The 17,876-nt window shown below is 31.5% G+C and overlaps 2 protein-coding genes across 2 annotated transcripts; both read left to right on the top strand.

The window, feature by feature from the left end:
• The first annotated feature begins 14,250 nt into the window (after nt 1-14,250).
• LOC132942108 (uncharacterized) lies at nt 14,251-15,907 on the top strand. The gene is made up of 4 exons (XM_061010445.1): nt 14,251-14,478; nt 14,812-15,010; nt 15,186-15,423; nt 15,793-15,907. Exons 1-4 carry the CDS (start codon nt 14,251-14,253, stop codon nt 15,905-15,907), a joined length of 780 nt encoding a protein of 259 aa, XP_060866428.1.
• Nucleotides 15,908-15,960: 53 nt separating this feature from the next.
• On the top strand, nt 15,961-17,198 carry LOC132942031 (uncharacterized). The gene is made up of 4 exons (XM_061010352.1): nt 15,961-16,052; nt 16,119-16,330; nt 16,623-16,969; nt 17,040-17,198. The coding sequence occupies exons 1-4, from the start codon at nt 16,030-16,032 to the stop codon at nt 17,196-17,198; spliced, it is 741 nt and encodes a 246-aa protein (XP_060866335.1). The 5' UTR covers nt 15,961-16,029.
• Nucleotides 17,199-17,876: the final 678 nt, after the last annotated feature.

Below are 17,876 nucleotides of genomic sequence, written 5' to 3'. Positions count from 1 at the left end.
GCATCAGATTTGGATTTTCAATAAGATCCGTGTGGAAATCGTCCGTCGTCACGCGGTAGAATAGTGAATCGGTAACATGTAATAATAATATAAAAACTGTATAAGACTAATAAATAATATATAAATAATATATACAATAATGACGCACCAGTATCGGTATATAGCAACTCGATCTTTTCGTCGTAATGACGTTTCATGACGTCATAATGAAATCCGTACATTAAAACTTTACTTAGTTCTAGTACGGAAAATCCTATGTAGATAGGCTTGCAGAAATCCACTTCTTTACTGTGTTGAGTGACCACCGAGAGATTTTCGTTATAAGTCGTGCAGTATTTGAATGTCGGACGATTTATGAGCTTTCGCATTCTGACCGGACACGATACAAGCTCCAAATCGAATCTAAAGCGTATGTTTTCAATAGTTTTCCCTGCATACATACAGTACACACATTATGTAAGGCTTAAGCGGTTTAAAGCTCAGAAAAAAATATAAAAAAAAAATTTTGAAGTAAATTTATAAAAAAATTACATACCGAATACCGAATTGTTTAAATTTTTAAAAACTTTTCTTCGAATTTGTTTTTCGCCTGTCTGCGTAATTCAGTATTGAGATTTATGTACGGGGCCAGCCATGGGGATTGACGGAACTCCAATACTCTGTGCGCCTGAAATGTACGAAAAAGTTATAAGATCTGTATACATAAAATAATAATATTAATAATCACTTTTTCAACTACGACACCGTGGGCCATGGCCTGTTTTAAATTCACATAATGAACCACGTAGCGTTCTTTACACAGAAAAACGTAACCATCAACTTTCGGATGGTGGACCCGTGTGGTATGCTGGCGTGGGGCAAAAACGGCATATCGTTGTGGGGCTCGTGTAGATATTGTGGATACGAAATGTCGACTTCGTAAATTCTACCCACGTCATCTGTCTCACTCATAAACTGTAGCTGGGCCAGCGCGACTTCCGGGTTTCCCGGGTACCATGCAAAATCGCTAATCGGCATATATTTGCACATGGCGTACCCGTACAAATTGTTTGCTAGATATATAAGGAGAATACATGGATTATACACGCATATATAATTTATATTTGATAATCACCATCTAGGTATTGTGGTATCACCCGTATTAGACAATACGCGGTAAACCAACTATCGCCTTACCCTCGTATTCTCTAGTTAATGACACTCTCTAAAGTTAATTAGAATGGCACTGTTAACTCGTTGAGGTACGATGGTAGGCGCTTGTCAATTCTTAGTTCGTTCCTATCTAGTTGAAATGACTCAAAGATTACATATACCTTGGCACTATTCAGTTTAATAAAACTTCATTGACACATAGTACGTATATCCCGGCGCTGTTTCTATAAAAGGTAAGAACGTAAGAATGACTAAAATAATGTTTAACTCGGGTTTTCAGGTTGGAAACACTTTTATTGTATTAAAACATACATAAATAAAACACTTAGCAAATTCAGATCGCCAAGCCCGTACTACGATCGGCGTTTCACACGCACGTCGTACCTACGTCCTCGCCGAATCACTCAGCGTGTGTGATAATGCATCAGCGACAACCGGGGGGCCGTGCCTGCGCGTACGGCGGTGTTATATAGAAAATATTACTGTCGCCTCAGCACATATTGCTTCGCTGGCCTGACCTATGTCAATAATTTACAATTTGAAATATTCCCACCTATATTACATATATATTAAATAATATTATTTTGACGACTGTCTGCAATATACGACAGTATATGAGGGACGTGTTAGGTTCATCGACATTGTATCCGGGGGTGTGTGGATTGTTTGCGCGCGCGTGGCGCCTAGCAAGCGCCACGCTCGTACCAGACTCTAAAAATAGGATTTTCTCAAAATCGTCCAAAAGTTCAAGTCGAACTTTCGTAAGCTTCAGCATACAGTCGAAACTGAATCCGGGTGACGTGTAGTAATGCGCGGGGTCCAGGTGATATGTGGTCATGCATATATCCCTGAAATTCTCGAAGACGTCGGCGCTTAACAGCACGTCGACTTTAAGGTACAAATCGCTATAAGCGCCGAGCGAGGTGCAGCCGAAATGATTCCAAACCCTGGTCGCATGATTGTAATCCTCGTCGCCCACGTGCGTCTCAGTCAACGCGCTGTAGAATTGGAACTTATCCGGCAGCGACATAGCGCGTAATTTATCCCACGAATCTGTATATTCGTACGGATAAACGCCTTTCCGCGTGACCAGTCGCATCTCCGACGGGGCGAACACTTTCGAGACTTCGCAAAACTTATCAAAGTTTGCGGAGGTGAGGTTCTCCGCCAAGTGCGCCAAGCTCGACGCCATGAATCATCACGTGTCTATAAATCTGACGCAGAACGAGTTGTTAATATATTACCCATTCGATGACGTCAGCGGAGGTGGCTGCGGCGGCGGCGGTATCATCGTCGTTGATCGGATAGTCTGTACCGTTTTCACGCATTTTCTTGTGCCAACACTCGGCGAGTTATTTGTGTGCAAACAATTTGATCTGGTTCGTGAAACTGTATTGAATTTTCGGGACGATATTCATTATCGATAGATCGCTGTGGATATTGTAGATGATCGCTGTAATTTCTTCAACGGACGAGGATTTTTCCGCGGGTACATTTGCGTATAAATATGTAGCCATAAGATCAGTTTGTCCCATCACCATGTGACGTACAATGTCGGATTTTTGGGCGATAATCTCGTTGATAATCCATTGCATGTCTTGGAGCTTTAATAGATTTCGTCTGCTCAACAATACACGGCGTCCTTGCTGGTGGTGGGATTCGACTACCAGCATATTATCGTCGCGATAACTAATTTTAGACAGTGAAATCGTCTCGTCTCTGAGTAACAGTATCCCGCGGCTTTTAATCGGCGGATCGGTTATAATCGATAGAATATGCCCCATCAACGAGTAAATGCGTCGTAAAAAATCGGCTGTTATACAATATACGAACCGCGATGGTGTGATTATCTGAATAGATACGTTGAAATCTTTATACGGGTCGAGCCCGATGCTGATAGACTTGCGGCCGATAAAGTCTATGACGAAATTAGTGGTATCGATTAAATCGACAAGCGACATATCCCCATCCAGTCGCAGTTGCACGTCACGTTCCGTCATTATTATTATTATTATTATTATTATTATTATTTATTATATAAAATATATAAAATAAAATTTAACTTTGAAAAACAATATCAAAACACACTTTGGTGGACGTCGAACAGCTGCACCGGGAATGATCCGTGATTATCATATTATAATATTATATTGTACTTCGGCAGTTGTGCATGTGAATTAATAATTATCTTAGTTAATAGATCGTCCGCGGTAAGCGTGAATGTTCCGCGAAATAAATGGATAGGGGTGATGCTTTCATAATAGCATATATACATATATATACGAGGAGTATGTGTAGGCGTGAAAGAGGGAGGAAGGGAGAAACAGCTAAGTATGTATATATAAATGGTACTACTATATATAGGTATAGCTTATATACTTTAGTATATTATATAGGTATATACTATAGTATGTATAGAGTATATACTATAGTATGTATAGAGTATATACATTAGTATATATATATATAGGTATATACTATAGTATGCATAGAGTATGTACTGTAGTATGTATATATATATTAGGCGCTCAGCGAAGCCCGTGATGACGTGGGAGGCGCGGGACGACGTAGTTCCGGTGGGGAGGGGGAGGGGATTGGTGGAATGACGTAGTGCAGGTGGGGGAGTGGGGAGGGGAAAGAAGCATGAAAGAAGTATGATGACGTAGTTCTGGTGGGGAAGGGGGAGGGGATTGTCGGTGTGACGCAGGATGACGTAGGAGATGACGGGGGGAGTGGAGAGGAGAGAAAAGCTCAGGGAAGCGCATGATGACGTAGGGAAGCGTAGGGAGGCGCAGTGCAGGCGGGGGGAGTGGGGTGGGAAGCGCAGTATTGGCTTGTGGAGTGGGGGGTGGGTGAAGGGAGCATGGTGACGAGGGCGGGAGGGGTTGAAGCGGCGGGCATCCAGAACCGGCTATTTCATACTACTACAGTATACAGAATAAAAAAAAAGAGCAATGAATGTTTTTATTTTACAATGATGTGTGTGTTTTTTTTTGGTGTACGTCATCACCTTTTAGGACAGGTGCAAAGTGCTTAGATTTTCTTCAACAATATATTTTTTGATAAGAAAGTGAATCTAGTTGGTACATTGGGGGGGGGGGGGGCATGGGCGTAACTAGGATTGAAGAAATACATGGGCTAGAGTCTTAGAAAACCAAAGTATAAAGTAGACCATGGGGGGCGCAAAGCCCCCCACACACCCCTGATCAGCGTCACTGAAATTTAATAATCACAAAAATTTTGCTAAAATCAAGTATCTATTCAAACACTCACAACAATTTAATTTGACTTTCATGTAGACATTTTTTTTTGATAAAGTAAGACAAACTTATGAGCAATCTCGTATTAAATTTTCAAATCTTAGATTTAAAAAGAACAATTTTTACGAATTTATAACTTAAAATAATTTTCACATGTTCGTCATTTTTACATATTGTGTCAAAATACAAACTTTAAATGCTTATAAAAAAGAAAGTTGTGATTTATGTATTTTTAATATTTTTCAACTGCTATTGTAATAATATAATAGGAGCCTTGTATTATGTTTTTAACTAACAACATTTTATTGATATTTATAGAAAAAATTGAAAACTAAAAATGTCCGTAAACAGGTCAAAACAAGTTAAACATTTTGAAAATTGTATCGTGTAAGGAAAATGCTAATACAATGCTAAGGTATAAACAATCAGTGAAAATTTAATGTACTTCATTCTACAGCCATTATCGATTTTGCGTAAAAATTACCGTTTTTCCTTAATTTATGTTAGTTTTTCCCGGTGCTTTCGAAAACTACTGAGAATTTTTACTTTTGATCACACAGTACGATGCAACTAATATAACTATATATTATAAGAATAGGTAGGTACGTCAATAAGGGTACCTATTTAAATATAATAAAATAATATATAATATTATGATGGGCCATAGCCCATAAGGGCGTTATATAAGCTTGAAGCTAATATGCAATAAGCAGATATGCTATACACAACTTGGTACATCCACGTATATTATATTATATTTTATATTATTATAATATAATAATCATTACCTATTAATTATTTTAAACAATTTTTTTTTCTTTGTAAGTATTTGGGTTTTAACTACTAGCCTATAAGGAGGGGCTGAAAAGTAAAACCTTTTAGGAGGGCTAAATACTAATTCGATAGGCCTAAGCCCCCCTAACCCCCCCCCCCCCTTAGGGGGGTCAAAAGTTAGATTTCCAGTAGTTTTCAAAAGCGCCGTGAAAAATAAAATAAAAATTAAGGAAAAACGGGTATTTTTACGTAAAATCGATTTTGGTTTTTGGTGTAACTCTAAAAGAAATGACTGTAGATACATGAAATGCTTACTGAATGTATATATAAGCTTTTTCTATATATCATAACATTTTGAAATTATTTTGACTTATTTTGAGTTGTTTACGGGTTAAAAAGCTTGAAAATTCAATATAAGGTTTCTAATATATTGTTTCAAAGACAAATAAAAATTATTGAAAAATTCAGTCAACATTTAATATAAGCATTTTAAGTTCTAATATTGTCCAAAAACGTAAAATTCACAAAAAGTGTAAATTGTTTTAAGTAAGAAATTCATAAAAATGTTTTATTTAAATCTAAGAATTGAAAATCTTATACAAGATTCCTCATAAGTTTGTCTACCTTTATCAAAAAAAAAAAATGTCGACAAGCAAATCAAATTACATTTTTAAAAGCGTTTGAAGCTCATATTTTTACTAGATTGGATATTTTTGTTGTAATTTAAAAACGAGTAACTGTAAATACATGAAAATGTCATTGAATGTTTATACTTTTATTTTCTATACACCATAAAATTTTAAAAATATTTTTTTTCTATAATTGTCAATAAAATTGTATTGGTTGTGTAAAAATGCGTGAAAATGTAATACAAGGCTCCTGATATATTTTTACAATAGCAGTTGAAAAATATTAAAAATTCATATGCACAATTTTTTTTTATAAGCATTTAAAATTGGAATATTGACAAAATTTATCAAATTTTAAATTGAATAATTATTTTGTAGTCAAAAATATTTAAAATTGTCAACTTTTATATCAAAGGATTGAAAATTTAAAACAAGGTTCCACGTAAATAGGTTATATTATATAAATTACTTTATTGACAATAATATCATCAAATATACTTAGTAATATCGGCATTGGTAATACTAATTGTATCATTTGTTTTGTATGGACACAAAAAACTTTAATGTATTAGATATAGTTAATTTTTAATTGAATTACATTTTTATTACATAATATTACATATTTATTTACTGTTTTCTCAGTAGATCACACACTAAACCTTAAAAAATGTCCGGTAGATCGCACACGCTTTACCAATGCCGTAATATCATATGCGCGAATCGTTTTTCTTATACAATGATATCAGTAGCGTGACGAGCTATATTCACACAAGGAGCAAAGATTTTATTCTACCCACCTACCAACCCAATATTTTATGAAACATACAAAAAAATTACGTCAAATTAAATTATGTTAATTATTTACTTAACATTTATGTATATGTACAATAACATTCTTAAAACGATTGAAGTTAATAACATATATTATATTATAGCTTCTATAGTTTATTATTTTATTATTTAAGTTATTTTTTAAGATTCTGAGCGTAGCAAAACAATGTTGGTGTCCGATTTTCTACTTCAGCATCTTTTTGCTGAGAGGAAAGTGAATCTAGTTGGTATATTTTTTTTTTAAAGAGGGGGGGATAGAAATAAAAAATTTAAGTTATTTTCAAAAGCGAGGTAAAAACTAAAAAAATAAGAAAAAAAGGTGGGAAAGTGGATGTCGCTCTGCCGTACAATAGGTTACAAGTGGGTCACTGTATAATGGATGGTATTAAATTTGAATTAAATGATATAATATCATTGTCTACGAAAAACGATTCTGAGCGTTGATGATTTGTCAGTGTGGATATTTTTTATTATATTTATATTGATATTACTTATTATTAAAACGGTAGCCAGTAAGTTTAATTAATATTATAAAATTACAACAAAATAACTAAAATCGTTATTATTGGTTATTTATAATATGTAATTTCCTCCAAATTTAAACATTTTGTATTTTTGAGATTTTTTGGTTATAGAATAACCTACTAACGTGGAACCTTGTTGTAAGATTTAAACCCTTAACTATAAAAGTTCAACATTTTATAAATTTTAACTACAAAATCATTTTTAAATTTTAAATTTTATAAATGTTGTCAAAAATCGAACTTTAAATGCTTACAAAAAAAACTGTGCTTATATATTTTAACACTGCTATTTAAGCAATATATCAGGAGCTTTGTAGTAAGCTTTGACGAATTTTGACTTCAAAAATAAAATTTTGTTAAAAATTATTGAAAAAAAAAATTGAAAGTTTTATCAAGTACCTATATGAATTGATAAAATAAATGTATGATATAAATTTCAAGAATCTACGGTTATTTGTTTTTGAATTACAACAAAATAAGAACATCACTACATGACAAGTCAAGTGAATATCCAATGTTGTAAAAATTTGAACTTCAAACGCTCATAAAAATTTAATTTGACTTTCTTATTGACATTTTTTATAAAGGTAGATAGCCTTATATGGAGTCTTGTATTACGTTTGAAAACTTAGACTTAAAAAGAAAAATTTTTAGGAATTTTTAATTCAAAATTTGAACTTAAAATGCTTATGAAAAAAAATTGTGACTGGATTTTTAATATTTTACAAATATCACTGTAACAATATATTAAGAGCTTTGTATTAGATTTTCAAGCTTTTTTTTACCCAACAAATAAAATTTCATTGATATTCATAGAAAAAAAATTGGAAAATGAAAATGTCCGTAAACAGTTCAAAACAAATAAAATTTTTGAAAATTGTATTGTGTATATAAAATGAATGTATAAACAACTAGTGAAATGTTAATGTATCTGCAGTCAATTGTTTAAGAGTTACACCAAAAACCAAAATCGATTTTGCGTAAATATTCCCGTTTTTTTCTTAATTTTTCTTTTCTTTTCCCCTACGTTTTCAAAAACTGTTAGGATTTTTTAGATTTAAGACCCCCAAAGTATTTATTTTCCTAAGAGAAAAGATACTGTTGAAGAAAATCTATGCTTCACTCAGTCTTTTTTTTTGTATTATCGAGGACCGGAGAGAGAACCGCGATTTGCATTACAGCTCCCCGGTCCACTCAGAATCTAAAATGAGAATTATTTTTACGCAAGTCAATTTTCAACAAAAACAATTTATAATGAAATAATAACCGTATAGCCAAATATTAGCAAAATATTTTGATTCTTTTTGAACTATTGATAGTTATAAAAGCAATTTTTTTTTTTTAATTGCTGTCGTTAAAAATTTTTTTGGTAGGGCAATAAACTTAAAAATGAAATTGGTACTGTTCTGCATAAGTTGGTTACAGTGATATTAAAAAAGAGTTGAACGTAAGTCCTCAATAATTTTTCACGACTGTCTGAAGTTGGAATTTCGACGAAATTCATCAGTCTCGAAAATTTGCAAATTATTTTTCAGTTATAAATTAATAAGACATTTTCAAATGTAAGTGATGAAAAAAAAATGACGAAAAATTGCAAAATTATATTGTAGTTAAAAATGTATAAAATGAAACATTGTGTAGTTAAAGATTGATAAATTATACCATAAGTTTATCATAAGTAATTGATATTGTAACCCAAATCTCTAAAAATATCGATTCACATTTGATCACAAACGCTGATTCTCCTGTAAAGGACGTTTATGGGTAAATTTTCATTTTATATATATATTGTATGAATTATTAAGATCACTCTTTTTAATTTTTGCCAGTTAAATAAAAAAAGGTGGGTAAGTGGATGTCGCTCTTCTGTACAGTAGGTTACAAGTGGGTCACTGTAACGGATGGTGTTAAATTTGAATTCAATGATATAATATCATTATATAAGAATTTTGTGGAAAACCGATTTTGCTTAAAATTCCCGTTTTTCCTTAATTTTATGTTATTTTTCCTGGCGCTTTTGAAAACTATTGGAAATTTTAACCTTCCCAATGCACCAACGATATTCATTTTCCCATCGAACAAGGTACTGAAGTTGAAAATCCAATCATTATTTCGACTACTTATCGTGTACACAGACACAAAAAAAAAAATTTAAAAATTTAAAAATTTAAAAAAAACCACACATCATTGTAAAATCAATACATTAATCGTTCCACTCAGAATCTAAAATATATTCACACAGTTATTTTTATAGACATTTTAAGTTCAAATTTGAACAAAATTAGATATGTACCTGAACGAAAAATAACGTTTTTGTAATTTAAAAATATTCGTGGTACATACAACTTTTAAAGTGTAAAAAATTAAAGGTTGTCGACAATATAAATAGTAAACATTTCTTTAATATCAATATTATAAAATATATTTATAATAATATAAGCAGACCGTCTTCGTTCAGTTTCAGTTTTCGTGTAAAATGATTTTATATCATTGAATTAAAATGTAATACATCATCCATCAAAATTACCCATTTGACATCAAAGGAACAGCAGAGCGGTACCCACTTGCCACCCCTTTTTTTACATTAGTACTTCATTAATCCTATAGTATATTATATACATGTTATGTATGTTAAAAATGAATACCCATTACCCAATACCCACCCACCCAAAATTTGGAGGAGAGGCCGCTACTCTAGACCCCCTTCACCACGCCACTGATATGCACTTAAAATATGCATTTAAAATTTTTTTTATATCCCACTCGAATAAATGCCCGCAATCCGTATGGTGCGCACACGGCTCCACTGTGGTGGTGATGCCATAGGTGTACGACGTTAGATCATTAACGATTATCTATCTATTGTAATGTTCTCGACAGCTTGGTACCTACTATCGTAGTTCTAATAGCAGATAAGTGGCTGCCGAGATATTATCGTTGCGGATCGCAGACAGTTTGTTTGATGTTGTAGTCGTGGTTGATAATAAATAAAAGACAATTGTTGTTTTATTGTGAATTTTATTATATTGTTGATAACTTTTCTAAGTCCAAAATATGCTCGTACAGAGTGGCGTGAAGGTGCTTGCACTAATGGGTGGTAGTACACGTCTGAAAACAGGCCGATTCGGGCTCCCTTATATATGAAGTTCCCCGTACCCCTTGCCTATAGCTACTGTATCTCGACTCACGGATGTGATGTGTGTGACCATCGTTCCGGCCCACGCATTTTATGACTTCCAGTATAATTCTGTGTATTCGATTTGATATAATCATTTTTAATTTAATTTTAATATTTTTTATAATGACTATCGTTGCTATATATCACTTAAATTCTCTCAACAATTATATTTCAATTCAAAATTCAATATTTCACTTTAATCAATTATTCTCATATATAATTCAAAAATGCTACGCGCGTGCATCAATTTCCTAGATCAGCCTATCGCCGTCTACTTTAATTTATTAGATCAGTCTCCGCTGCCTATCACAAAATATCATAAAATTCTTAGGTCAGTCCCTGCTGCCTACCATAAAAAATCTCAGATCGGTCCTTGCCGTCTATAAAAATCCTAGATCAGTCTACAGCTGTCTATCATAAAAAATCTTAGATCGGTCCTTGCCGTCTATTTACCATAAAAATCCTAGATCAGTCTACAGCTGTCTATCATAAAATACGTATATAGTTCTTCCCAAGCTTGTTTCCTATTTTTTTTTTTCATTTAATTTTATTCGAATATTTTTCCCTAATATTTTACACCACCACCAAGTATAAAATAAACGCTGATATATATGTATCAACGTGAGACGTGCACTTCAAGCTATACAATTTTAATTTTAATTATCTATCTTCACTTAATTAATATACTCACAACAACGTTGTTGCCACTGCTGTGTTCATTTTCTTGATTGACTGCTGGCCCGTCTTGAATTTGTTCGTTGATTCCGGAGTCGCCTTGGTTGATCAGACCTCAACTGTTACCTCCGTGGAGCTGCTTGACGTGGTGTAGCCGCTGCGTCGGTACTGGATCTCCGAAGTTGAATGTAGCCGCCTTGACTGCTAGACTCGCCTTTGGAATTTTAAATCCGCCGCTTTGACTGCTCGCCTCGTCTTGAAACTCCTTGAACCTCCTTTTTCGACTGCGCCAGTGTAATGTTCTCGACAGCTTGGTACCTACTATCGTAGTTCTAATAGCAGATAAGTGGCTGCCGAGATATTATCGTTGCGGATCGCAGACAGTTTGTTTGATGTTGTAGTCGTGGTTGATAATAAATAAAAGACAATTGTTGTTTTATTGTGAATTTTATTATATTGTTGATAACTTTTCTAAGTCCAAAATATGCTCGTACAGAGTGGCGTGAAGGTGCTTGCACTAATGGGTGGTAGTACACGTCTGAAAACAGGCCGATTCGGGCTCCCTTATATATGAAGTTCCCCGTACCCCTTGCCTATAGCTACTGTATCTCGACTCACGGATGTGATGTGTGTGACCATCGTTCCGGCCCACGCATTTTATGACTTCCAGTATAATTCTGTGTATTCGATTTGATATAATCATTTTTAATTTAATTTTAATATTTTTTATAATGACTATCGTTGCGTACAGTGTTGTAATCAAAATAATCATTCTACTGTTTCATATTTTTATATATTGAACATTGTGGTATACAGAGCAATTATATGGTTCAATGAGTTCCTAATATCCGTTTCTCAAACAAGACATTAAAATGTAATATTATTTAATAAACAGAAGGAACCCTTATTTCCGTTTCTATTATCCGATATATGCCGAATTACAGTATAGCTAATCTATAGTATAGTATAATTACTATTATATTACAATGGTGTTGTTAAGTAGTAACTGGCTTACTACACTATTAATAAAATTAAATACAGCAAATTAGGTCTATATTATTGGCTTATCGGCAATCTTCAAGCACTTGTAAGAAAAACTTGTGCCCGCGGACAGTCAATAATATTATATACGACAAACATTTTTTAAATTTTTATCCAAATATTTTGACTGTACTGTTTGAAATAAAAATGTCGATGAGGAAAAAATTGATTTAAGTTAAATATGTCACAAAAAGAATAAAATTGCGTACTTATACAACTGTAAAATATGCCCTAAAAACAAAAAAGACATGAAATGTATTTGTTTCGTATACTCTGCTATTTTTGTGACTGTGCAACTTTGCTAATATGCAAATGCTACAAGTCCTCTTGTCTCTTTAACCTTCGACCTTAGTCATGATGTAAATAGTAAATATGTAATTTGTAGTGCGACAACATTACAACCAACTGTCTACTAACTATACTGAGCACTATAATAATATAGTGTTATATTTTGTAAACATATTTTAAAAATAAATTAAAAATTCACTACGACTAGAAATTGAGAAATGCGTGCTCTATTGGTATTACCTCAGCCCAAAGATTATAATATAAACCAATCATTTTCAGATATGGAATTAATAGGGACTAAAAAATAAACTGAATCAGTGGCGGCTATCCTATACTCAAGGTGTATCCGTCGATACACCTTATAGTTGGGTGGGTGGTCATGGACCACGGTGTATGACTATAATGACCCTAAATGAATAAAAAAAATATAATATTTAATAATCCAACCGGTGGCTATAGCCTATAAGTGTAATATAGTTAAATACGAATAGAAATACTAGGTAGTAAATTATAAACAAATATATTGGAATATTGGATGTACAAATTGTTGCATTTTCAATGTTTCAAATAAACAGTACAATAAAATTAGCTCAGAACATTATATTATATTATTATATTATGAATTATAAAAATTATATATTAATAAGTAATCATTAATTAATGTTTATACCTACCTAGTAGAGATAAGATAATTTTTATATTTTATTCGTTTCATTTATTCTGGGGCTATACGCCTATACAGTAGGTAGGTTTACAATATAGCTGAGTATTGACTGAAAAAAAATAATCACTAAAATATTATTAATTATTGTTTGTTGTGCTTTCGTTAATCGTGATTAATTACTACGTATTAGTTATTAATTATTATATATGGAGTACCTACGAAGCAGTGTTGTAAAGTATTTGAGTAAAAGTATTCAAATACTTTTTTCCGTATTGAATACTTTTTAAAATACTTTTATTTTTGAAGTATTTGAACGGTATTTTAAATAGGTACATTTTTTCACTATTGAATACTATTTTATTGAATACTTTTTTTATTTCTTCAATTTTTTATTCATTGACAAATAATAATAATGTCATTATAATATAATATATATTCATCATTTATGAACAATTCTATATCGGTTTTAGTTTTCGTCTATTAATAGCTGAACTAAATATTAGTTACTCCGAAAAACCGTCTGTTTATCGTCGACACTCGACGAGGATCGCAACGGTACGTTTTCGGTACCTACCAATATAATATATTATTATAGCGAAATATATTATATAATACGAACATTAGTCATTAGGTATGTCGTACACGTACGGTGTGTGCGGAGACAACATAATATTATGTTATGCGGGTACGACGCAGGTACTTTTAATTATAAGCTATAAATATAATATTATATAACATATACATTGATATTGATTCTGCTATACAAAAATATTATTACTTATTAGTACTATACCTAATTACTGAGTAAATGGTTGTCAATTTATTATATTTATCGTTTATCGTCGACTGTACGGAATATCCGAACATAACTATTGCCTATTGGCTATTAATATAGCACCATATTAATAAGTGGAACATGGTACTATCACTATTATCTTATTTTCATAATTTTATTAGAAAATAATATTATTATTGTGTCTACGAACTACGAATAACAAATTTCCAATTGGTCATTAGCGCACAATCAGTTATACACTTTTACAATATTGCATGTGGAACCCGACGCTGTTTTACACTAGGTATTGTAATATTTATTACTTGGGTTCTTATTAATTGTATTGTGTTCTCTGTTGTCTGCATGACATTCCTACAGATTATTAATAATTTTATTGCATTAACCGTATACGGTATACTCTTGTTTTCATTATTAAAAATTTTTTTAAATTGTTATACAATGAGTGATTGTGATTCTCCAACCCAAGTAGATCAAGTTGATCAGGTTGCAGATTCAGAAGAACCTATTTTACCTTGGCCAAATTATCAAAAATATTTTAAAGTTTTAAGAGTTATTGAGGATAATTTTTTTTATAAGAAGCTGGAAGTGAAGTGCTTAAGTTGTGTCGGTACGAAGTGTTACAAGGTGGATTCACGTTCAAACTCAAATATAAGAAAACATTTAAGCGTAAGTACAATGTTAATTTCATACCTGCCTATGACAGTTGACCTATCAAAAGTCTTGTGTGTTAAATTAATTTTAAATACCACACAAATACATAATATGATACAAAAGTACATAAAAAACAGTGGCACATGGCTTTTTAAAAGTTAAATTTCAACTGCTTAAGATGTATCATAGATCTCATTATTCTATATTATGTATTCTCCTGGGCACCACACGAGTCATCTCAGTGTATATGAAATAAAATAAAATAAATAACCCAACCCTATCCCTCAAAAATAAATTCTAGTTGCGCCACTGATCAAAAAATGTAAATTATTTATCAAAACTTAAAAGGTTATATTATTTAATTTTATTCAATTAAAGAAAATAGATCACATTGATAATGCTGCGAATAAAAACACTACAAAGAGATACAATGATGGATCATTGAAGCATAACGCTGGTAGTTCTTTACAACAATCGGATAAAAATAACCAATTAAAACAACCAGTTTTAGAAGATTTTTTGAACAACAAAAAATTAACTAGTCAAAGTAAGAATGTGTATTGTTTATTTTTATTTTTTGTCTTATTAAATAGTTTTAAGTTACAGCATTAACAAAAGTAGTTAATATCTACATGACTACATGATTTACAATGTGCATGATATAGATATTGAGATATTTAAATATTGTGAATTAGGTATGTAACTAATGATTTTGATTGCAGGTACTTTAGATCAACTATTGCAAAAATTTATTGTAAGTGCTAATGTACCCTTCAGAATAATAGAAAATCCTGTTTTGAAAGAAATAATTTGTAGAGGTTTCCCAAACAAAAAAATTATGTCTCTACCTACACTAATGAAAACAATTGATTTTCAAGAATTATCATTAAAAATGAAATTTGAGATGTCCAAATGTGCCCATATTGCTACGACTGCGGACGGCTGGTCGATTTTTAAAAAGTAATTTTTATTATTTAGTATAATAATTATTATACAATCATGTTCATTGTACATAGCTAGATACCAATTAGTTTAATATTATATTTGATGATGATTTAGAAGAAATTGATGCAATCGACTTGAACATTATAAATGATAAAGATGACCATGATTTGCAATATGTATTACCAAAACACCATTGATGTTGTGCACACACAATAAATTTAATAGCAACAATGGTATTTAAACATTTATTTAGATAACCTAATATAGTTAAATTATGAAATATAAAATTTGGTACCCTTATTTAATTTTGCCAAATAAAATACAAAATAATTTTATAAATAATGCAAAATAAAATAATTTATTTGTTTAACTTGTTTTTTTTAGGACTCTAAAAAAGCTTTGTCTAATCCTGCATACAAAAAACAGTCAAGAAGCACTTTCGCTAAGTCTACCGCTTTATGGAACAAACAAGGTCGCTCAACTAATTCAGCTGATTTAGTTAAACAAAATCTTGGCGTTTATTTAATTACACCAAACGAGACACGTTGGAATTCACTGTATGACGCAGTGGTGTTGCTTAATAAATTAATTAGAAATAATGAGACTAAGTTTAGAATAATAATGGACGAATTGTCTATTGGCAGGTAAATTTTAAATCTTAAAAATATACTAATTATTTTATCTATATTTTTTATAAATAATATTTTCAGATTTAATAGAAGCGATATTGATTTCATGTGTCAATATCAAAAAATTATGGGGCCAATTTCAATAAGCTTGGATTTACTCCAGGGTGATACTAACATGTATTTTGGTCATCTCCTACCTACAATTGAAGAATTAATTTATAAATATGAATTAATGACAAATGATGTAACAGTTTCTAATTATATGAAACCTTTGGTGAATGCCATACTTAATGGTATGTAATAATTAATATTTTTTAAATACATTAATCTTATTTAGCCAAGTACTTGCACATTTAATTTCTTTTCATTTTAGCTGTTTTTGGTTTATTTTATTGGTAAATACTATTTACTAAATAGTAAATATTTAGTATCTCTTAGTTCTTAGTCTTACTGATGTATGATGTAAAATGTTAATTAACTGATCTATTCTTTATATTTATATTTCTGCGTAGTACCTACATTAATATACTCTTGAGTCTTGAGCTAAAATAAACAAACTTCATTAATAATAATTTTTGTTTTTAGGTATAAAAACAAGATTTGCCGATTATTTGATAGACAAATTTTTAATTGTTGCTGCAGTCTGTCACCCACTATTTAAAACAGCATGGATTAAAAATGATACAAAAAAACAATTGGCCTCAGAATATTTCAAAAATGCATGTTATGAGTTAGACGAGTTACATACCAATGATAATGACAATGATGATGTAGAAGATAACCAAATGACTGATAATTTATCTAGCTTTTTTACATGGTCACAAAATTCCCGAGAAGAAAAATCAACAGTTAGTGATGAAATCGATAGATTTTTGGGCACATCTCCAACAAAGACATTAGAATGTTTGCATAATTTACCCACTATCAAAAGAGTAAGATTAGTTGAAAACTTCTTATACTATTAGTAATAATATTACAAAAACATTTGTACTTTGTTTTCAGGTATTTGTGAAGTACAACACTCCGCTACCTAGCAGTGCGTCAGTAGAGAGAGTGTTTAGTGTTGGTGGTGCAACAATAACAAAAAAAAGAACAAACATGACTGATAAGCATTTTGAAGAAATAATGTTTTTAAAATGCAACACTCAATTGTTCGATTAATATAATACCTATATTATGAGTGATTCAGAATTAAATTGATTTTTTTGTTTTGTATTTGAAAATTATTTCAAATACTTTACAATAGATAGTATTTGGGTGGTATTTTAAATACTTTATTTTATAAGTATTTGAGTAATTACTCAAATACTTTTTAAAAGTATTTTTTACAACACTGCTACGAAGTATGAACACGAATAACTATTCAAATTTAAAAATACAAAGTTATGTCTGATTGACCATTTTTACATGCAATTATAGTATAAAACAGGTAGTAAATTGAATAAAAAAAATCTTAATTTATTTTAGATTCTGAGTGGAATAATGAGCTCTTTTTTTTACTATTTTTTTTCTTTGTGTCGATAATCACTAAAAGGTTGTAAGGATTTGGGCTTTTTAGTTCCACAAAAACTACCCATGAAGAAAGGGGAACACTTTCCTCGTGATCTGTTAGCCGCACCGCGTGAGACCCGAGGGTCAAGTCGGTGGAACTCACAGGCTTTGATACACGCGTGGGGTATTGAAACTCCAAGATTTATTTTGGGGAAAGGGTGAATTAATAACGATATAATAAGTTATGATTTTAAGGTAATCACGTGGGTGTATTTTACATAAGCTTAAATAATAAATAATTTAATAATAACATTTTCATAATTTCGTTACAAGAAGTATAAGGTGGCA

The sequence above is a fragment of the Metopolophium dirhodum genome, chromosome 1 (genome assembly GCF_019925205.1).
Source record: "Metopolophium dirhodum isolate CAU chromosome 1, ASM1992520v1, whole genome shotgun sequence".
NCBI classification, from domain to species: Eukaryota; Metazoa; Arthropoda; class Insecta; order Hemiptera; family Aphididae; genus Metopolophium; species Metopolophium dirhodum.
The sequence above is the reverse complement of the archived record's forward strand: the minus strand, read 5'-3'. Positions and strand labels throughout refer to the sequence as shown.